We start from the raw sequence: 22,977 nt of genomic DNA on the forward strand, positions 1-22,977 counted from the left end.
AAAAGATACATAAGTAAATATAATCATGGCATATGACATAGCTCAGCTGTGAATAATATTTATAATCACAATGTAGACTCTATTGATCAAATCTAAAATTATGACAAAACTATACTGGGAGAATTAAGAAGGGGACATACATATGGAACAAAGGCTATAAGAGAGCTAAATCTTCCCATGTATGAAATCAAGAAGTTAACAGTTTAAGCATGTTACTTAGAAACATGGACGTAGATATCTGATCCCTTCCTCAAGATTCTGTTCTCACCCTAACAAAATATGACAGGAAAAAAATCCCAGTTTCAATGGATATTTTTATTATTTATTTAATAGATCACCAACTTCATCTCCCTCCTTACCAACAACTGGAATTTCATTTTGTTTCCATGCTAAGTGGTGAAACTATGACAAAGCTAATCAGAATAAGCTACTTCATAAAGAGAACTAAGCTAACACAGCTCACTTTCTTTTAACAGGCATAATACAAATATATGCACTCTAGAATGGACAACGGTTTAGTCTCTAAGAAATTCAAATGGGATCTTGAAGAATGTAGGCAAAGCCAGGGTGCAGTAAAGGTGAGCTGAGATGCCATACAACTGTTTAAGGGTTCCTGGCGCTACATCTCTTGGCCACTAGCTGAATCTTGACATAGAGGAAGATATTAGCTAATGCCAAGTGGAGATGCAGAAAGCACTAAGTTGACTTAGGGGCTATGCACAGGAACCAAAAGGCAGGAAAGTACTAAACACTGCTGAGCGCCTCCACCCCAGGAAGGACTTTACCTGTTTTTGAGAGAACACACACACACACAGTCAGCATTACTATAGGATCCACTAAGCCAGATCTGTCCCCTTCTATCCGCCCAATAACATATCAACTCTTCTCTAGGGTATATGGCCTGGAGCTAGGTAACTTTTACATTTTGGGTCCCAGGTCTACTAGAGCATAACCTCTTTGAGAATAAGTCTTCCCATGTAGCCCTCCCCACCTCAAATGGAAGCCAGGAGCTTTATTTGAAACTCCTCCATTTGTACTGCCCAGCTAATGACTGCTAATGACACTATCTACCGTCTCCACTCCATTCTATTCACCTCTCACTGCATAAACCCCATCCTTCCCCCAAATAAGTCAGAAAAACATTAAAGAACCTCACCTTCCAGGAGCTCTAAACTGGCACCACCTCCAGTGCTTACATGGCTGACTTTATCCTCTGTGTTCCATTTGGCACAGCAAGTAGCAGTGTCTCCACCACCTGTTGAATGAAAGCCAAGTAAAAAGGGGAAAGGAGAGAAAAGAAAAAAGATTGGCACCAAAATTATAAGGCAATGTGCTCTCGAGCCCAAAAGGTAGCCGATAACCCCCCAAGTCCATCTCATTTAGAGGTTCCTCCATGAATTATATACCCATTTAGCTCTCAAGATTCACCTGGCACCAAGGAACCTAGGAAAAGTTAACCATTTCCCCTCTACTTTCCTCTGATCAGAATTCTGCCAGCTCACATTGGCAATAGCTTTGTACAGGACCCCTTACCTATGATGGTGATGCAGCCCCTGGAAGTGGCTTTCACCACCTCATCCATGAGGGCTTTGGTTCCTCGGGCAAAAGCTTCCCATTCAAATACACCCACAGGTCCATTCCACACAATCTGCTTAGCCCGAGCAACAGCCTCAGCATACTTCTTGCTGCTCTCAGGACCACAGTCCAAGCCCTAAGGGGCAGAGTTAAAAGAGAGGATGAGCTACCAATAAAAGCTACTTAGAGGAGCAAATACCATACCTCCACTAAGACCAGAACTCAAGGCTGAACACCAGAGTGTCTTCTAGAACCAAAAGATACCCCTCATTCTTTAAAATTATAAACCTGTTCATATCCTTTATGGAAGATCAAGTCTAAGGGAAAACCTCAAAAGTTATTTGATAAAAACATTCTTAGCCACACTATTTTATGATTGTGTGTAACTAGATAGGTGGTTTTCAACTAGGGTCAATTCCATCCCTCCCTAGGGAACATATGGCAATGTCTCAAGACATTTTTGATTGTCATGATTTGGAGATGGTAGGAGGTTGCTTCTGGCATCTAGTGGCCAAAGATGCCTTAAACATCCTATAAGGCAACAACAGCCCTCCACAACTAAAACTACCCAAGATGTCAATAGTGCCGAGGTTGAAAAACACTAAACTAGATCAGTGGTTCTCAAATCTTGTTGTGCATCAGAATCACCAGGATGGCTTGTTCGAGCACAAATTTCTGGGCCTTACCCCCAGAGTTTCTGCTTCAGCAGGTCGGGGGGCAGGGGGCAGGAATCTGCATTTTTTAATGAGTTTCAAAATGACGCTGATGCTGCTGTTCTCTTTTTAATTTATTTTTGGCTGCTTTGGTTCTTCGTTGCTGCACGCAGGCTTTCTCTAGTTGCCACCAGTGGGGGCTACTTTTCGTTGTGGTGTGCAGGCTTTTCTCATTGCAGTGGCTTCTCTTGTTGTGGAGCACGGGCTGTAGGCTGGTGGGCTCAGTAGTTGTAGCTCCCAGGCTCTAGAACGCAGGCTCAGTAGTTGTGGTGCACAGGGTTAGTTGCTCCACAGCATGTGGAATCTTCCCGGACCAGGGATCGAACCCATGTCCCCTACACTGGCAGGCGGATTCTTAACCACTGTGCCAGCAGGCAAGTCCGATGCTGCTGTTCTTGAGACTACACTTTGAGAAACACTGAACTAAATAAAACCCACATGCCTATCAAAAGGAAAGTGATGGGACTTCCCTGGTGGTCCAGTGGTAAAGAATCCGCCTTACAATACAGGGGATGCGGGTTCAATCCCTGGTCAGGGAACTAAGATCCACATGCCACGGGGCAACTAAGCCCATGTGCCACAACTACTGAGCTCGCACGCCTCAACTACAGCCTGCGTGCCGCAAACTACAGAGACCACATGCTCTGGAACCCACGTGCCACAACTACAGAACCCACGTGTCACAACTACAGAGCCCACACGCCCTGGAGCCCAAGCACCACAACTAGAGAGAAGCCCACGCGCCGCAACGAAAGATGCCACATGCTGCAACTAAGACCCGATGCAGCCAAAAATAAATTTAAAAAATAAATCTTAAAAGAAAAAAGAAATATGAAAGCTTAAATAATTCTAAAAAAAAAAAGGAAAGCGATAAGCAAACTAGTATGTCACCATTAACAATTCTGTACAGCTATTAGAATGATAGAATATGGAGAACATTACAATCAGCTAAATAAGTCTTTAATACACACATAAATTTTTCCCTGCTTGCAATAATTATACTTGTACTATCTTAATGTTTTCATATAAGAAAAATTTCTTATACAGGTTTCTAGGCAGCAACATAATCCAGAACAGCCCAAACCATGAAAGTACATAGCATCATCCCCAGCACACAGTCAAGTACTTAATAAACATTAAATAGATGAAGAAAGAAAAAACAGTTTTGCCCCCACATTACTAATGAAAAGTCTTAGCAGCAATCTGATACCACTGCTTTTCCCCATCGATTTTCCCTGAAGGAGAGTCTCACTCAACATTTGTAGCCCTTCTTTTAAAATTCCCATTGGTTGGTTGAATGAATGATACCAAAATGTATTTGTTCACTCATACTACCAACCACCCAAGTGACTCACCATCCAGCCAGCAGGTATGCCAGAGGCCACAGTGGCTTGGCCAGTCTTGGCATTCTCATCAAACTTATCAGCAGTGACAAAGTCAACAGGCAAGGTAATCTTTACGCCATTCTTCTCAGCTTTGGATATCAGGTCCTTGACGATCTTGGATCCCTCTTCGTCAAAGAGAGAAGTGCCAATCTACACAGGAAAGTCAAGATGATGAAGATCAGCCTCTATACTAAGAATGTGATTACCTCACAAAGCAGACAGGAACAAAATACAACACAATACAAAGGAATAATTCAAAGACGAAAGAAAAACAACTTGCAAAATAAATAAAAATGGGAGTTTGTAGGGCTCATGTCAGAAGCTAATTTCCTTTTTAAATTTACATAACTGGCTATTTCTCATGGAGAGCTATTTCACATCCACTTGGCATTGGTTTCCTACCTCCATGTTGTTGAGCACCTTAAGGAAGGTAAAGGCCATTCCACCACCAATAATCATTTCATTGACTTTGTCTAGCATATTACTGATCAGCTGGATCTTGTCTGCAACTTTAGCTCTGGAAGGGAAGGCAAGAATCATCACCCAAAGAACAATGGACTAAGGAACTGATATTACATAAAGCCTGAGTTTTGATATTAAGAGACAGGAACAGAGAAATGTCCCACAGAGTGACAAAAGTATTGGCTAACTTTGCCCTACGTTTCTCCAACCAGAAAAGCCAATCCATTACTAATAAATCCTTTTAAGGTGTAGCTCTTGGCGAAGAAGGGCTTAGAAGACTTACAATCATCTAAAGAAATCACAAGTTCCAAATAGATCTATTTTGCCCCTTCTCTCCCCCCAAAAATCAAAGGGTCAAGATTGCTAATTGTACCTGAGAAAGATTGCTAATTGTGGAATCCCTGAGCTCCCTGACAACTGTCCTAATCCTAGAGCAGGAACCAGATTATATACGAAATGAATATATACTGAGCAAAAATAGATATTCACACTCTTAGGTCCATGCTCAGCTGCTGGAACATTTGCTTTATGGCATTCGTTATTCTATTGGACCATTTGATTCAACACACTGATTGAGCACTTACTCTGTGACAAGGTTCTAGGTCTCTGAGAAACATCACTGGGCAAAAGAGAAGATCCCTACCCCTTTGGAGCTTATATTCTAGTAGAGGGAAATAAGATAATAAACACAGATGTACCTTTCACCTCCGAGAGAAAAAAAAATATCTAAACAAAAGAAAAACATTCACTTGAAGCACAACCTTTAAAATCCTTCACATAAGTAATAGCTTGCCTTCCACAGATATTCTTATATATCTAAATCCCACCTAAATGAACCAATCACCTTGGGCCTATCTACCTCTTCATTCAATAAACAAGATGATACCTACTCTGTGAGAGGCCCTATGCTAGGATTTGTGAAATGGAGGTTCAAAACAATAGCGATGTGGGAGAATGGATGGAAAGAGACTATAGATATCTCACTTGTAAAGACTGGTCACCACCAAGGGTAAGAATGGATTAACTGTTTTATACAGAAACAGACACACACAGAAAGAGAGAGAGAGACAGAGAAAGAGGGAGAAACGAGACTCAATGTCTTCTAAAGAATGTGGGATGTTCTACAGATCAAATGCCCTGCTTCTTCAACAAATCAATGGAATGAAAATAATAATGAAGAGGGAACTATTATAGAATAAAATATACCTAACAAGCAAATTCAATGCATGGACTTCATCTGGATCCTTATTCAAACAAACTGACTGTAAAAAGGCATTTCTGAAATGACGGAGAATTTCTGAATACAGACTGGGTATTAGATGATAGTAATAAAATTGTTAAATTTTGTTAGGTATAACACACGGTGGTTATTTAAAAGAAATCTCATCAGTTATGAGATGCATACAGAAGTATGAGAAATGAAATTATATGATGCCTAAGGCTTGCTTTCAAATACTCCTGACAAAAAAAAGGATTAGAGGACAGATGAAACAGGATTGGCAAAAATGCCAATAATTATTAGAGCAGGGTGAGAGGTACCTGGGGGTTTATTATACTATTCTTTCAACTTCTGTAATGTTTGAGCGTTTCCATAATAATGGGGTTTTTTCTGCACCGTGCGGCTTGTGGGTTCTTAGTTCCCCAACCAGGGATTGAACCAGGGCCCTCGGCAGTGAAAGCACTGAGTCCTAACCACTGGACCACCAGGGAATTCCCAACACAACGTTTTTTAATAAAATGTAAAATCTTCCCCTAAATTGTTAATGTTCTAAGGAGACTACATTGCAAGAAAGGTGGCAAAAAAAAACCTCCACGTCAACTTCCCCAAAATAGCTATTTTAGGCAGAGTCCAAAACCTAATCATAACCCCTAGGTGGCACTCACTTCCATATTCCAGATCTACGGAAGGTTGGAGAACAAAGCCCAACTCCTAATCTCCAGAGAAGCAAAGATCAGAGTCTGACCTTTATAAACCAGTGCACAAGAGGGGCAATGATTCCAGGACACAGATAACAACCTATACCCACCTTAACTATTTTTAGGACCCTGAAACTGGGCTCATGAACCTGGAGAGCAACTATGCTATCTGAAATTGACACCCAACTCGAGTCAGCATTCATAGGGAAATGCTGAGTGTGTTCATTCCCATGGAAAAAAAAAGTCCCGCTCATAAGAGGGTCAGGAGCATCTAGCCATAAAGAGGCTGCCATCTAGATAGCCATGCCAAGTGACAAGATCTTATCCAAGCAGTCCCAGGTCTCTGTCACCTAAAATGTATCCTCCTAGCCTCTTGAGTTGCACTTCTGAAATTTGTATTTTTAACTAAGCCAGTAGAATATCACTATTCACAGGGTACCTTTCCCCACAGGAGAAAATATAAAAAGGTATGTGAGCTGGAGAAATGAGTTCCAAATGATATATTAAACACATATGAGGAGGTTTTCATATCTGAGAGGCTGAAATGCTTCAAAAATCGTTAGATGAGCAATGGTGGATCTTCCCGATTCTTCCCTCCAGAGCCATTTTCTATCCTTTCCAGCCCTGTTCTCTGTCCCAGGAGGCTGACCTGAGTGGACTGCATCAAGGAGTTCCCTTGCCCTCTGACGTCCAGCTAGGTTGCAGCCCATTGTGGGTAGGAGGGGGTACATCAGCAGGACATTAAAAGGAGATCAGAGTATCTATTTCCCTGGCTCCTTCCCTGCTAGATGACTATCCCTACATCCCTTGACCAAAGGCTATGGTTTCTATCAGAGAGACCTCTCCACGCAACCACTGTCTCTGGATTTTGGTAACCATCCCTTTCCTTTTTCCCTTCAGGCCTAGGGATGGTGATGACTGTTGCCCCAGATTACTGTACTGTCCCTTCTGGGTTTCCCTAAACCCTACCCATACCTTTTTAGATAGTCCCTTTATTAAATTCTCCTCAGTCACCCAGTTTGATTGTGCTATCTGACAATAAACCACCCAAGTTATGGCCTACTACCAGGCAAAAACACTACTTAAAGCATGATCTTGAAGAGTTCTCCATACCCGCCCAGGATGGCCAGGAAGGGTCGCTCTGGGCTCTCCAAGGCCTTGGCAAAGTAGTTCAGCTCCTTCTTCATCAAAAATCCTCCAGCCTTCTCTGGCAGATTTACTCCCACCATGGAGCTAGAAATGAACGAGACATTCAAATGTTAGGTCAATCCCTAGCAATTCTCCCAATTCTAGAGGCCATCTCCTTATCACTGAAAATACTTTCACTTTTGAGATGCCAGGCCACCACGGTTTTCATGCCCAAACTGCAACAAAACACTTAGGTACAAGGTAAGATTTTTGACTAATAATGCAGGGTCAAGGGGAACAAGTGAAAAGCAATGACCTAAGGTAGAATTTAAGATACCCAATTAATAGTCTTCAGGCCAAGGGTTTAACCACAATAAATAATCAGCCAGGTGATGACAACAGGAAAGGATTCCTCAGTTTGCTTCCTACTGACAGCCTAAGATTCCACTCCCACAGCATTCACAAAGGGAGAGCTCTCCACGAAATATCCCAAAGTGAGACAGAGGAACATCTTCCTGAAGCTCAACAAAAAGCTCCACAATTCTCAACATTTGCTTTTATTTCCTCTTTAGATCGGAGATACTCAACAAGAACCTCAGTGTAATTTGTAGCTCCAATTAGAGATAGAAGCCAAAAAGATCATAATATAATACAGAAATATCCAAAAGCAAGCCAGAGCTTGGGCTGCTCAAGTAAACAGAGAAATAATGCTCCCAGTTTGACAATGAGCAAAAAACTTTTAGTACCTGTGGGCTCGGTGAGCAGTGCCAAAAGCATCATTGACATAGACATCCCCTAGCTTAGAAAGCGAAGCTCGAAAGGCTTCTATTTTGGCTGGCTCAGCTTTAACCTGCAGAGAAAAACAAACAAAAAAAAAAGGAAAAACAACAACACAGGAAATGTTGATGGCTCCAAAGACAACTGTAAAAGCATTTCATGCCACGAGTCCTCTTCAACACCTCTAAAGACCCTGAGTTGGTAGGATAGCAGTTTTTAAAACTAGCAACAGGATCTGTTCTTTCTTCCTAATATTCCAGGTTTTTGGGTCATTTCTGCATGTTTCTGCTCTCCTCCACCTTCCCTCAAATTGCAAGCCTAAGATTCCTGAACCACAGCTTAACCCCTAATCACATCCCACTGGCCTCTTTCCAGCTCCTAGGACAAGACTCAAATTATCCTTCTCTCTCCTTATCTTGACTCATTTCCTCATTCTAACATATTCTCCTTGTAAAATTTAGGATTATACTTGAGTCAAGCTGCTGGCTACCAAGACCCTTCTGCAAAGGGAAAAAGGCCCTCATACATATTCCTCATCAAAGCAACAAGGGCAGGCTGGAACAGAGAAGGCAGATGGAAACATGACAACAGAAAAGGACCTCAGAAACATTTTATATAATAGCAAAAGGAGGTAATTCATATAGCTTTCCCTGGAAGTTAGGCATCTGATAAAACAATACACTTCTACAAAAAAGAAAGAGGAACAAAAACTAGAAGTAAAACATAGGGCTTTGAATGTCGGCTCACTATCCAGGGATAATACCCACCATGCTCCCATAGGGGAAAGAAAGCAGGGCAGCAGGATGAACAGAGTCTCCAGTAGGAAATAAAGTGAAGATGCACAGGAAGCCAGATAAGAGGGACATGGCAGGGAAGAGCACAAAACAGATGTTTGTTTCAGTCACTGTCCACTCCCATTCTCCCATTCTCCCATGTACTGAGGAGAAGGAGGCTGCCACAGATAACAGGCGCTTTCCTCTAATGAACCAAAGAATGCAGGGGCACTAATGCTAAAACTGAAGACTGTAGAGCCCCCATAATCTCTTTACAATGGAATATAATCTGCCACTGGTGACTGCAAGATGATGTGTGTAGTAATGAAAACACTGCCCAAATGGCAGGAGACCTGGGTTCTAGGACCAGGTCTGACGCTAATTTACTGTGTAACCTTTGTCAAGTTGTTCTCTGCCCCTGAAATCTTCCCATCTATTAAAAAGGGAAGATAACCCCTCTATTTAAGAAGAATTGTTTGAGGAAAAATGAGACAAACTGAAAGCTCTTCATGGAAAAGGTACTATAGAAATTAATAGTAATAAGAACCCATTTCTCATTTTTGATCTGCCAATAACTAGAAGGAAGAGAATGCTCCTAAAAAACCAATGCAGGCACACTGGATAAAGGAAAAATTTCATGCCCTCGCTTTGTTTTTATCCACTTTGAACTTATGGCTGGCTCCTGAAATTTCAAGCATGAAAAGCCACTGGACACTAAATGTAAAGTAAACTAACTAAAAAAGACATAGACTAGCATAGTTGGTTCATCACTTCCTGAATAAAAGGTTTTGCCTCAATTTGCCAGTTGCCTCCTGCCATTTCTAAGCCCAAGCGTATAGCTGGTTGAGTTTCAGTCTAAAAGGGCACCAAATTTTAGGTCAGCATTTGACTCATACTACTCTAGCAAGACCATGCCAAAGGCAAGATAAGGCAAGACCAGAACCTGCAGTGCTAAGAAAAGAAAGCAGGCACTGCTTGAAAGCAGGCACTGCAATGACCTTAAGAAATGTCAGAAGTACAACAGGAGCTTGAGACGCTAGCCTCAGAGCATCTTGTTCCACAAGATACTAAAGACCTTAAGAGTGGAAAGTACTTAAAGGGTGCTTTCAGCTTCCCTTCTACCAATAGGCAAATTCTAAATCATCCTCAAAGAGCCAGCTTTATCATTTAATATTTGAATTCTGGTTGTCGTTCACAGTAATCTATTTTGTGGGTTATCTGTGGTTGCCTTTTTAAAAAATTTTCGGTTTTTTCCCTATGGTTGCTTTTGCACAACAATGTCAGAGCTGAATAGTTCCAACAGAGACCATATAAGGTTGTGGCTGACCGTATGGTCCACAAAGCCTAAAATATTTATTGTCTGGCCCTTTACAGAAAGTTTGCTGATCTAATGGACTGAGCTCTATATAAGGCCCAGCAACAGTACCACTACCTCTAACTTTAATCAAATGACTGCCTTTCTGAGACCTAGGTTTTTTTTGAAAATATGATGATATCTGTACTTCCTTAAGAAGAAATTCAAAGAAAGATGCTTTACACTTCTTAAGAAAAATGTCTTAAACCCAAGGCAGTATCATCATGACCATCATTTACCCAACTACAATCAAATGTCCCAAATAGTCCCTTTCCACTTGACTTAGGAAAGTACTTTTTCTGCTCACATGATTCTTTTATAAGAAAATCCCAATGATATCAAATTTAATTTAGTGTGTTAAAAGTATCAAGCTCAAGCTTTAAGTTAATTCCCCTTCCAAATAAAAATACAGATTGTCCTTCTATAACACACCAGGGCCTGTTGCTTAGAAAAACAGTTCCAGCCTTGACAAACAAAAAATCTAAAACTGGCTCTCCTGGAGGAACACCTGGTGTATCATGGATACTCACCACCATGCCCCCAGCCAACAACCACCTGTGAATGTCTGCTCTCAGCACTTGGCAATCACAGCCTCCCCCTTTGATAGGATATTATCACGTACTATTAGAAAAAACAATCTTCATGTATCACAGGCCAGGTGTATAACAAAGGGACAATTAGAAGCAGCATGTTCACCAAATCCTCATACACCCAAATGGTGTTCACGTATTTTTCCAATGTATTTCAAAACCACTTGAGCATGATGAGGAGGGCTTCTGGGATGCTGACAATATCCTATTCTCTGACCTAGGTGGTGATTACACAGGTGTGCTTACTTTGTGATAATTCATCAAGCTGTGCCATTTGTGCATTTTTAATCGTATGCTGTACTTCAACAAAAAGCTGTCAAAATAAACATAAGCTTCCTCTACTCTTCAATCACAGTCTCTTATACACTCAGCCCTCCTCACCCTCACTAATGTCAAAATCACAGGTCCTACCTTGTTCCCAGAAGCATCTTTTCCCTTCCCTTCTTCCTCCACATGAAAGCGAAGGTTCTCCAGCAAGATGACAGACCCAGCAGCTGGGTCAGCACAAGCTTTCTCCACTTCTGGGCCCACGCAGTCCTTCAAGAACAAAACATCCCTGGGGAGAGCACAACATGGAAAACACTTGAGCAGTCAGAAAGTTAAGAACCAATAACAACATGCTTGACAACATCTGTCACAGAGTCCACCAGCACCAGAGCCTGAAACGTACTTGCCCAGCAGAGATTTGAGTTCTACAGCAACTGGCTGCAAGGAGTACTTGTCAGGCATGGGGACACCATCAGGCCGGCCCAGGTGGCTCATAAGAACAACTGACTTGGCTCCATTGTCCAAGCAGAATTTGATGCTTGGAACGGCAGCCTTGATCCTGCAACCAAAAAGAGACAACAGGTAGAGTAAGGTTACTCCTAAGAATTAGTGGTAACTATTCTATTCATGGCCTCATAAAACATAAAGCCCCCTTTCTTCTCCAAATTCCTTCAAATCTACTGTCAACAACTCAGCGATGGTCCTCAGGTCCATGTGCAGAGGAATAAGTTAATTAGGATGTCAACCCTCCCCCTAGGATTATACAATCTCATCATGTTTTGCCCCTTGTGCAGAAAAGAGTTAATATAGCAGGACTGAAGCTGTTATCTTCAGAAGGACCTGCTTGCAAGGTTGGCCCTTGGCTGGTATCTGGGAACTTGGCTTTTGAAGTGGTCCCTCAGTTCTCTGACAAGGGCTGCTCACAGTTCCTAGACTGTCCGTACAAACAAGGTGATTTACGCTCAACACTTGCTTCCCTCTAGGAGGAATTCTGGTAGTTGCTGGGCAGAGGGTGCCTATGTGATCAGCTGCCAGTAAAAATCTTGGGAGCTGAGTCTCTAAAGGGCTTCTCTGGACAGAAACATTGCACACAATTATTGCATTTTTCACTGCTGGAGAAAGGAGCACGCTTGGTGTGTCCCATCATAAGAGGGAGAAAGCATGGAAGCCCATGCATGGATTTCTCCAAATTCTGCCTGTGTCTTTTCCCCTTGCTGATACTGTCATGCATCCTTTCACTGTAATAAACTTTAGCAGTGAGAACTATATGCTGAGTCCTGTGAGTCCTTCCAGTGAATCACCAAATATGTGGGTGGTCTTAGGGACCCCTGAAACATCCTAAGTGTTTGACTGTGGCAGAAATATAAAATTCCCAAATCTTGAAACCATTACAAGAAATTTGGGGAAAACTGAAAAACATGTAACTTTTCTGTACCCGTTACAGATCCTAAGTCACTTTTTTATGTAGGTAAAAATAAATACATTATATAGAATGTGGTTTACATAATGCATTGCATTTACTAAATTATAGTTTAACCTAACATTTATTAAACCTCCTTTAAACACTTCAAATTTTTGTTACAAACTCAATACTAACTTTCCATTCTTGGCAGTCTTTAAGAAATTAAAATCGATAACAAAGAAAATCATTTATTTATTCAAAAAATATTTATTGGATGCTTCTTTTGTGGCAGCTACTATATCAGATTCTGAGAATACAATAGTAAATAAAATAGTCTCTGCTCTCATAGAAGTGGTAAGAACTATGGAGAAAATAAAGCAAGGTAGGGAGACAAGAATGACTGGAGAATAGTGGTGAAGAGGATTTTAGAGAGGGTGGCCAGGGAAAGTCTCTCTGATAAGGTGACATTTCAGCAGAGAATGGAATAATAAAAAGCCAAGTTATGTTTCTAAAATATCTTATGCTACTTGGCAGATATAAAAACTCATTTATACCAAATAAAGAAGAAACCTTCATCAGGTACAACGTTTGCCCAATGAAATCCAATTAATCTTCAGGGCTATTCATTATTGGCCAAGTCCTATTATTTCTAATGCTTCATTTTGTTAATCAACTCCATGGAGTTCTGAAAATGAAAAGATCTACTCAGACCTGTTTCTCTGTTTTTTACTTATAAAATACCTTGATAGGCATATTTCCAACCTTTTATGTGTGCTACAGAAAATAATGAAAGTCAAGAAGGGTCAGAGGTGCCTTGTACAAAGACCTTCCACTATGGTGCAGCAGGGATGTGCTTGGCAAAATGCCAAGCTCTATTCTGGGGCCAATATCTGAAAGTGTTCTGGGTCTATACCTGCACTGTACAATATGGTAGCCATTAGCCACAGGTGTCTCCTGAATACTAGAAATGTGGCTAGTCCAGATTGGTATGTGCTGGATCTCAAATAATACCAAAAAAGTTAAATGTTCCTTTGATTAATTTTAATTGATTACATACTGAAATGATTATTTGGGGCTTACTGGATTAAATAAAATGTATTATTACGTTCACCTGTTTCTTTTTACTTTTTTAATGTGGCCACTAGAAAATCTTAAATTACATGTGGCTCATATTATATTTTTATTAGACACTGCTGGTCTATACCATTGGAACGTACCTTTCCAGCTCAAACCTTTCATTTAAAATTTAAAATAAAACCTTCTTTTACAATCTAGTCAAAAGCAAGAGCAGTACTATCACTTAAAATTTCTGCTTCTGAATCTAGCAGCCAAGACATTTGGAGCAGCCTAAACTGAAAATATTACTTCTGTAGTCTTTTCCCTTAAATCAAAATTCTCAAAAACTGATTTTATCAGGGCCAGCTAGAATAGAGGCTGGTAAAACTACATGCACAGTTCTTCATTTTGCAAGGGAAGCCAAGTAACCGTAAACCTTTATATTCTTTAAAAATGCATAACACCAAATTCTTCAAATTTAAAAAAAATGGGAGGAGAAAAAAATCGCTTTCTTAAAATGATTTTTTTCAAGTTCTAAATTCTCATAAGAAGGCAAACCAGATGGTGGGTTGTTGAAAGCCAAGATCACATGGCTTAAGTTATCATAGTTCTACAATAAGGAAGTAAAACCATTTCATCCCATATACTCAGACCCAGGTACATCGTAAACCTAGCTCAAGGATTAGCAGGGACATTACCTCTGGTTGTTTGTTATCTGGTTGTTCTTCATAGGAACATTGAAGTCCACTCTGAAAAAGAAACAAAGTGTTGGGTTCAGAGCCATGATCAATTTTCCATTCCCCCAAAGATTAGGAGAGGGACTTTTAGTGAACCAGTTAAATAAGTTGAAGTTCAAAAGTCACCTTAAAAATAATCAGCAGTATCAGAAGATGGTGATTAGCCATGGGGACGAGGGTAGGAGTAGTGACTGGGATAGGACACCAGAGGGAGCTTCAGGGGTTCTGGTAATGTTCTCTTTCTTGACCTGGGTGACAAATGTGCTCCTTTAGTGATCGCTCTTTGAAGCTTATGATTTGTGCCCTTTTAGGTACGTATCTCATACTTTTTAAAAGAGAAATTTTAAAAAATAAAAAACAACTTAAATCACAGGAACTAGCCCTGAAGACCAGGGAAGCTAAAGCCAGTACCATCTAAAAAGATTTCTATGTGGGCCCAGCATGATAGTATCTAATAACAGTGGCAGCTGGAGGAGTGAAGGGTTATAGGGAACACGTCTGGATTTTGATTCCTTTGATAGTATTTCTGGGTTCTAAGGAAGCAAACATTATTCAAAAGAAAAAAATTAATTGGAACAATAAAATATGTCAAGAGAATATCATTCTTTTGGGAGAAAGGCTGGGACCTCGGGACCAGAAAGAAACCCAGTATTCAAGACCAAGTTCAAACAGTATCCTTCAAGCAAAACACAGACAATAACAAAAAGATAGCCTCTTTCTAAAAGCCTGAGAGGACACTTTGTTGTACACCTGAAACTAACACAACATTGTAAATCAACTATACTTCAATAAATTTTTTTCATAGTTAAAGAAAATAAAAGCCTTAGAGGAGAGGATGGAACATGTGACCCTGCCCACCTGACAAACTGGCAATTAGAAAAGAAGTGATCCAGATAGCACAAGCAGGAAATTCCCTGGCGATCCAGTGGTTAGGATCCACTGGTTAGGACTGCTGGGGGCCAGGTTCAATCCCTGGTCGGGATCCCACAAGCCACATGGCACAGCACACGGCCGGGGGTGGGGGGTGGGGGGGGAGTTGGGGGTGTGGGTAGCAATTTACTGCAGTCTTCTTTCTTACCCAACAGATTGCTGCTTTACCATTTTTAAGAACTGATCATTCCTTCCCCCTTCTTGCGAACTCCTTAGAACCTCGGGCTACTTCAATCTGACTGAAAACAACGATGTGTGATAGCTATCTGTAAGGTCTAAGTTTTGCCTGCCAAGATCCTTTTTAAGTGATTTTTTTCTCATCTCTAGAATGGGGATGATACTACTATCTACTTCACAGTTATTGTGAGAATTAAATGTGTTACCGATTTGGAAAGTGCTTTGGAGAGTAACTGATACACAGTAAGTGCCATAAAAGTGGTAGCTATTGGGCTTCCCTGGTGGCGCAGTGGTTGAGAGTCTGCCTGCCGATAAGGGGGACATGGGTTCGTGCCCCAGTCCGGGAGGATCCCACATGCCGCGGAGCGGCTGGGCCCGTGAGCCATGGCCGCTGAGCCTGCGCGTCCGGAGCCTGTGCTCTGCAACGGGAGAGGCCACAGCAGTGAGAGGCCCGCGTACCGCAAAAAAAAAAAAAAAAAAAAAAAAAGTGGTAGCTATTATTATACATGCTAAGGCTTCTCCAAAACGTGATTCTGTGATCTAAAAGGCAGATCAACCGTTACTAAAAACAGCTAGCAACACGCACTAAGGGACTACTGTGAAGGTATGACCTAGTCAAAAAGACTGCTGCCATGTTTGACCACAAAGCTCCATCACTAGGCCTTCCTCTCTAAGGCTGAGGCTTGGCAGACAATTACAAAATCCTAGATCTACTAAGAAGACCACCAATTTCCTATGTCCCCTAGGTCTGTAGTCTAGTTCACTGAAGAACAGCTTTTCCAAAGGTGAGTTGAAGGACTAATTCTATATTCAAACATTTTAATTAAAATCTTAAAAAAAAATAAAGGCAGTATGCCTCTAAAGAAAGAAATACAGTCTACTTAATTTCAGGCTACTCGATTCTGATTCTAAGCATCTTCTTTAAATATCCTGAACGAGGCCCCTGCCAGCCTTAAAGTGCATTCCAAAGAGGACAGAGTATCCCATTACCAAGAGTCATTTTCTCCCACCCCCTGCAGCCTCCCAGAAGGCCCACATTCAAAAGGGCTATGGGACTTCCCTGGTGGTCCAGTGGCTAAGACTCCGCACTCCCAATGCAGGGGGCTAGGGTTCATCCCTGGTCAGGGAACTAGATCCCACATGCCGCAACTAAGAGTTCGCATGCCGCAACTAAGACCCGGCACAGCCAAATAAATACATAAACAAAAGGACTAATGGCAAGGGGCTGAACATAAGCCACCTTTGCAGTGCTGCTCCCTACCCCCAAGCCCTGACAGAGAAGCTCTTTGGAAACATTCAAGAATCTCTCTCATCTATCCACGCTGCCATGGCATAGCTTACTGATGAGAATTGGACTTGTACTCTCTTCTCATTGTTTGTGGAATATCTTCCCTCATCATCTCCTAGACTCTCAACAACAGGTCTGCTTTTAGCTTCTCCTGTCTAAGGACTCCACCACTGAAACTGCTCTGACCTACACATTCCACTTGTTCTGTGTAAAATCTGCACCCCTTCCTTTTCCACTTCCCTTAAACAATCCCGAGCTTAGCCTCAGGCACAAAGTCAGATATCACTACACACCAATCATAATGGCTGAAATTTAAAAAATGACATCAAACGCTAGTGAGGATGCAGAGCCATTGAGCACTCATATACTGCTGGTAGGAATGTAAAATGATGCGGCTGCTTTGGAAAACAGTCTGGGAATTCCTCAAAAGGCTAAGCATATGACCCAGCAATTCCACTCCTAGATGTTTACCTAAAAGAAATGACAGCATACGTCCATACCAAGACTAGTGCACAAACGTTCAATATTCACAGAAGCTTTATTTGAAATAACCCCAAACTGGAAACAACCCAGATGTCCTTCAAACTGTGGACCATCCATACCACAGACTACTACTCAGCGATACAAGGAATGAACTATTGATACATGCAACAACACGGATAAATCTCGAGGGCATTATGCTGGGTGAAAAAATGCCATCCCAAAGGGTTATATACTGTGTGATTCCACTTATATAACATTTTTGAAATAACAAAATTTTACAAATGGAGGAGAGATTAGTAGTTACCAGGGGTTTAGGAATGGAGAGGGGCCACGACTCTAAAGGAGTAGCATGAGGGAGATCTTGGCAGTGCTCAAACAAAACTAGTTTTGTATCTTGATTGTGGTGGGAGTTACACAAATCTACACATGTGATAAAACAGCAAAGAATTATATACTTTATTCCAATATCAACTTCCTTCCTACTCTTGATATTGTACTATAATTATGTAAGATGTATCCAATGAGGGAAACTGGGTGAACACAGGACCTCTCTATACTATCTTTGCAACCTCCTGTGAATGTACATAATTATTTCAAAATGAATCTTAAAAATATTAATTTAGTTGTAATAAAGATATCAAGACTCTATCACCTGAAATCGCAGGAGTCCAGGCCCAGTTCCATTAAAAGCTCTCAGAGGAACCATTCCCACCCTCGCTTTACTGCCCCTGACTAGAAAATTGGGGTATTACGGCTCCCTTAGAGACTTTTTTTTCCTCCCTTGCTCTCAGTTTTTCCTCCGTTTCTTCTTCCACTACACCAAGGCTGTTGCTTAACAAGTTACAACAGGTTAGGGAAAAAACAGTGAGGTTTAAAAAAATAGGGGGAGGGAGAGAGGTGGGGGAGAGCAAGCAAAAGGGAAGCACTTCACAAGTCGGCAAAGGAGTAAGACTGGCAACCTATGAGAAGAAAAAAGGAAATGACATTGCAAAATTAAACAGGAAATTTACTCAAAGGGCTATAAAGTCAAATGGAGTCCTAAAAAACTGAGGTAGAACCTGGTAATTAGCCAGAGATTTCTGGCTATCTGAAGTTCCCTCAACAAATCAGTCAATTTCCCTTGGCATTCAAAGCAGGGGCCCGAAGACTCTACAAACATCACAGCTCCCTTTTGCAAGATAAAGAGAGGAGGCAAGTGAAGCAGCCACTACTCCGGAGGCCCCACTTCCGGAGCACTGCCAGCAAGCACCACATAAAGGCAATTGAGACAAAAAGAAATTTGAGCTGATGAGGCATGGCTGCCTCTGTTCTAGAGCTACATTAATAATCTGAGAAAAAAGCAACTTCCTGTTCTCAGGCCAAATAAGTTCTATCCAGATTACAGGGAAAAATTATTGACTGCAACCTTCAGCGGACAAAGGTCTATTTTAACCTGTCCCTATTCACTATGTCCAAGAATTTAGAGAATCTGGTTGGTAACCAAGGAGACCCAAATTCTAGTCCTGGCTCTACCACCAACTTGCTAGTTCAGTGACCTTGGACAGGTCATTTTCCATCAGCAAAACAGGACTAGTCAATCATTTCAAGGCTCAGGGTTAATCTGTGTTAAATGAAACTTTGAGCCCTTGGGCAGAAACATATTTCATATTAGGTCCATAGGGAGAAAAGATAAGCACCTCCTCTAGTCTCACTCCCAGCCAGCCCAGATAATTCCTCAAGCCAGTTTCCCTGGGAAGAGAGGAGATAAAGCCCAAGACTGCAATTGTAGGAAGGTAGCCAAGATGATGCCCCACCTCTTGTCTTTCAGCTGGTGCCTGCATCTGGAAAGGTCAGCCTTGAGCACAGTGGAGATGTGAGGAAATCACTAAAATCTAAGATCTAGTTGCATGCCAATGTCCACTTGTCCTGTTTTTCATAGGGTCTATCCCCCTTCCTTAAGAGCATCTGAGGGGTAGATAGGGCCCTTATCTAATACTAGGATGGCTATGATTCCTACTTTGTCCAGATTGCAAAGGACTAGGTGATTTAGCAAAAGGGGGACACCAGGTGTTCTTCATGGCCATAAGCCATTGAGTTCTTCTAATTATTTCCATAGCAGGGCAGAGAAGGCCAATTGCAAACTAATAGTGGCCATAATGAAATAAGAGGGAAGGGGAGAGCTACATGAACTTTTAGGGTGTCCATACAGTTCACTAATTCACGGTGCCTACCTTCGTTTAAGCCTTAGGTAAAGGGAGATCCCCTACTGCTTTCTGCATCCATTAATATCCAAAAGTTGCCCTCTCTTGAACCAGCCCAAATTGGGAAAGGGGCTGGATCACATCATGCACATGCCTGCCCATCAATCAACCACTTCCCTAAAAGGACAAGACTACACAACGCTATCAGTTCAAGCCCTTATGGCCTTATGGCCTTATGGCCCCCACAAAAGCGCCACCCTTGGATCCTGTCAAGGTCAAGTCCATCAGTTACATACCTAACTGAATTCCTGCACTTAGCTCCTGGCATGCACGAATGTACATGTTACGAAAAGGATAAATGTAAAAGCTCCACACATTATACTAGTTAACTCTGGCAAACAAGGGAAAAGCCATGTTGGTAAGTGACCAGGAATCCACATGTTTGGAGTAAAAGACCCCAAAGCGCATGGGGAGCCTCCCCCACTTCTAATATCCTGCTTCTCTAGCCACCTGTGGGGGTGAGGTTAGAGAACAGCAAGAATGAGCAGCCACACCCTGCTCTAGCATTACCCAGTATGTGGCATAAACCTGGTGCAAAACCCATGGCCTGTAGTCCAAAGACACGTAGAGCGGCAGCGGCCTGTTACATAAGCCCTGCAGGGCCTCCTTCGGTGCGCCAACCCCACCTCTCCCTCCCACCCCCAACGCTTTAGTGGGTTCTACTCCTGAACAATGAAATCAACATTCTCTGGGAAAGATGTCCTTTTGTGCAGGGCCGTTTCTGATTTGTCTGGGACGGTCTACGGTGGTGGGGGAAGGGAAACTAACCAAATGGCCTTTCAAGGTCCCTTCCCTGGGGGTCTAGGGATCTGCAGGCTAAGCATCACATCGCACCTCGCCAACTGGGAACTGGAGGGGATAGAACTGCCTTTCAGAAATAAGAGAAGAGAGCAAAATGGATCCCTGCAATCTGAGCCCTTCCTGGGTGGATCCAACCCTGCAAAGGGCAACTTCGGCTCACTTTTTGGGTTAGGGAAAATGAGGTTAGAAACCGTTAAATCCGGGCAAAGCTTCAGCCACAGTGGTGGGCAGCCCAGTCCTGCAGGGCTAGGACCCATGGGGCCGAGACGAGAACTAAAGTTCACTTTGGGCAAGAGGGAAAGCAAGTCGGCCCCGGCCGAAGAGGCTGCGGCAGAGTCCCGAGGATTACCTCATGATGACCCGCTTCCCCTTCACGTCCATCTTGTCCAGAGTCAGCTTGTTAGAGAGCGACATCTTGGCAATTCAGCGGCAGCGAGAGGCCGGGGGAAGAGACTGTTAAACGACAGCGGCGAGACTGCAGCCGACTCGCGCTCGGAACGCGTGCAAAATGCCGAGCGCCTAGCGGGCTCGATCGCCCCGCCTACAACCTCTCCCCGCCCCTTTCCGGCCGCCGCACCCTGCTCGCCGGCCACTCGGGCAGCTATAGGACGCGGCCCGAAGGCGCCTGCGCGCTGCTATTGCTCCAAGGCGCTGTCAGTCTGCGAGGGCGCTGGTGGGACGTGCTGCTGCCATCTGTCACGTCCGGCACGCAGCGAGCCGCTGAGAACCTTCGTGACCAGAGGCGGGCGGCTGTGCCGCCGGGCCGGCAGGTGGAGGAAAAGGGAGAGCTTGGCGCCGAGGGGCAGACGTGGAGAGTCTGAGGCCCAAGGCCGCCGTCTCGGTCCCTGCGGCCGCGCCCAGAGCAGCTGCAGCGCCACGCAAACCCACGACAGCCTGGGGAAAAGCGCCACGCCGCACGCACCCCATGGAATTGCCCGCAGCCGTATCAGGATAGATGCAAATGGCAGCTCCTTTTGGAAAATTTCTGTTTTCCTGGCTCCCCCAAATGGAATTCTCCGTAAGACTGCTAAGGGGCCTTTAAGAATTGAGACCTCTCAGAAGTTGGGAAAGGCCCTGGTTCCCCCTGTTCCCTCCCCCCTCACCTTTTTTGTAATAAGTACAATGTAATTGTTTGGTTACGACATGAAGCTAATGGCAAACGCTTAGAGCATTTTTCATATATTAACTCACGTTGCTCACAAAACTCGCAATCCTCATTTTACAGATGAATTAACTCATCTACAAAGAGGTTTAGTGACTTGCTTAGGGTTTCAGATCTTGTAAATGGTGGATTCAAACCTAGGCAGTTAAGATGTAGAGTCCATATACTTACTTAACTATAGTATAGTACAGACAACCATTGCTCAGAACTAGGCACTCGGGTCCAACATGCTTACAGAGTTGGCTGGAATGAAGTAATTTGAGTCAGAAACAAAAATTTCCCACATGGCACTCAAGGTCCAGGTAAGATGTAGGAAATATTAATTCATAGTGCATTGGTATTGAGACACAAGTTCAAAGTTATGAGATAAGCATTGGTGTCTTTTAATCCTGTCAGTGTATATTTGGGAAATCTCCATGGAGTTACTTCCAACGGAGTCTGCATTTGAGGCCCAGATGGGCCTTCTGGCCTCCCGGTGATCAGCTCTGCATATATTTAGCGCTTATTTCACTCCACCTGGGTTACTGTGGTAGTGGGAAGCAATTCCTTTTGGATAAGATAGAATAGCAACCAAGGTTGTCAGCAAAGAAAGCAAAACAAGCATACAATCTGACACACTGAATTTAATAATACTTCCCAATTATTGAGCGCTTGCTGTATGCCAGACACTGTGCTAAGGACTGAACATACATGACTCATTTACGACTCACAAAAGCTTTGAAGTAGGTACTCTTATTATCTCTATTTTACAGATGAGAACCTGGAAGCTCAAAAATATCAGAAAACTTTATCTACTACAGATCTGAAGCAGCATCAGAAATGAAAAGTTCCTAAAATGGGAAAGTGCCTGAGACAATATAAAAAGTCCAGTGTTGCTGGAAAATAGAGTGGAAGGAAGAGAGTTCTAAAATTATACTGGTGAGGCAAGGTAAGGAGAGACCAGATCCTGTGGGCTTATAACCATGATAAAGATGTGATTTTTATCCTAAGAGCTATGAGAAGCCATTTGTTGCAGTCACTGTTACCTTGTATTCATGATATATAAAGAACTCTCAAAACTCAATGGTAAGAAAACAAACTCAATTTTTAAAAAATGGTCACAGGACTTAGACACTTCCCTAAAGAGAATATACAGGTGACAAATAAGCACATGATAAAATGTTTAATACCATTTGATATTAGGGAAATGCAAATTAAAACCACTATGAGGATGTATATGTATAACTGATTCACTTTGTTATAAAGCAGAAACTAACACACCATTGTAAAGCAATTATACTCCAATAAAGATGTTTAAAAAATAAATAATAAATAAAAATTTAAAAAACCACTATGAGGGGCTTCCCTGGTGGCGCAGTGGTTAAGAATCCACCTGCCAATACAGCAGACACGGGTTCGAGCCCTGGTCTGGGAAGATCCCACATGCCATGGAGCAACTAAGCCCATGTGCCACAACTACTAAGCCTGCACTCTAGAGCCCACATGCCACAACTACTGAGCCTGCACACCACAACTACTGAAGCCCGTGTGCCTAGAGCCCGTGCTCCACAAGACAAGCCACCGCAATGAGAAGCCCGCGCACTGCACTGAAGAGCAGCCCCCGCTCGCCGCAACTAGAAGAAAGTCCGTGCACAGCAACCAAGACCCAACGCGGCCAAAAGTATATAAATTAAATTAAATTAACATTTAAAAAAGAAACCCACAATGAGATGCAACTTTATATCAATTAAGATGGCTAAAATAAATATAAAAATAATAAT

At 42.5% G+C, this 22,977-nt stretch overlaps 1 protein-coding gene across 1 annotated transcript; it reads right to left on the minus strand.

The window, feature by feature from the left end:
• Positions 1-296: 296 nt before the first annotated feature.
• On the minus strand, positions 297-20,595 carry PGK1 (phosphoglycerate kinase 1). Its single transcript, XM_030849613.3, has 11 exons — positions 20,405-20,595; positions 14,098-14,148; positions 11,345-11,500; positions 11,086-11,230; positions 7,927-8,030; positions 7,166-7,285; positions 4,076-4,190; positions 3,644-3,823; positions 1,534-1,711; positions 1,157-1,255; positions 297-785 (listed from the first exon to the last, which is right to left on the minus strand). Exons 1-11 carry the CDS (start codon positions 20,467-20,469, stop codon positions 745-747), a joined length of 1,254 nt encoding a protein of 417 aa, XP_030705473.1. The 5' UTR covers positions 20,470-20,595; the 3' UTR covers positions 297-744.
• Between the last annotated feature and the right edge of the window lie 2,382 nt (positions 20,596-22,977).

The sequence above is a fragment of the Globicephala melas genome, chromosome X (assembly GCF_963455315.2).
Source record: "Globicephala melas chromosome X, mGloMel1.2, whole genome shotgun sequence".
Classification (NCBI taxonomy): domain Eukaryota; kingdom Metazoa; phylum Chordata; class Mammalia; order Artiodactyla; family Delphinidae; genus Globicephala; species Globicephala melas.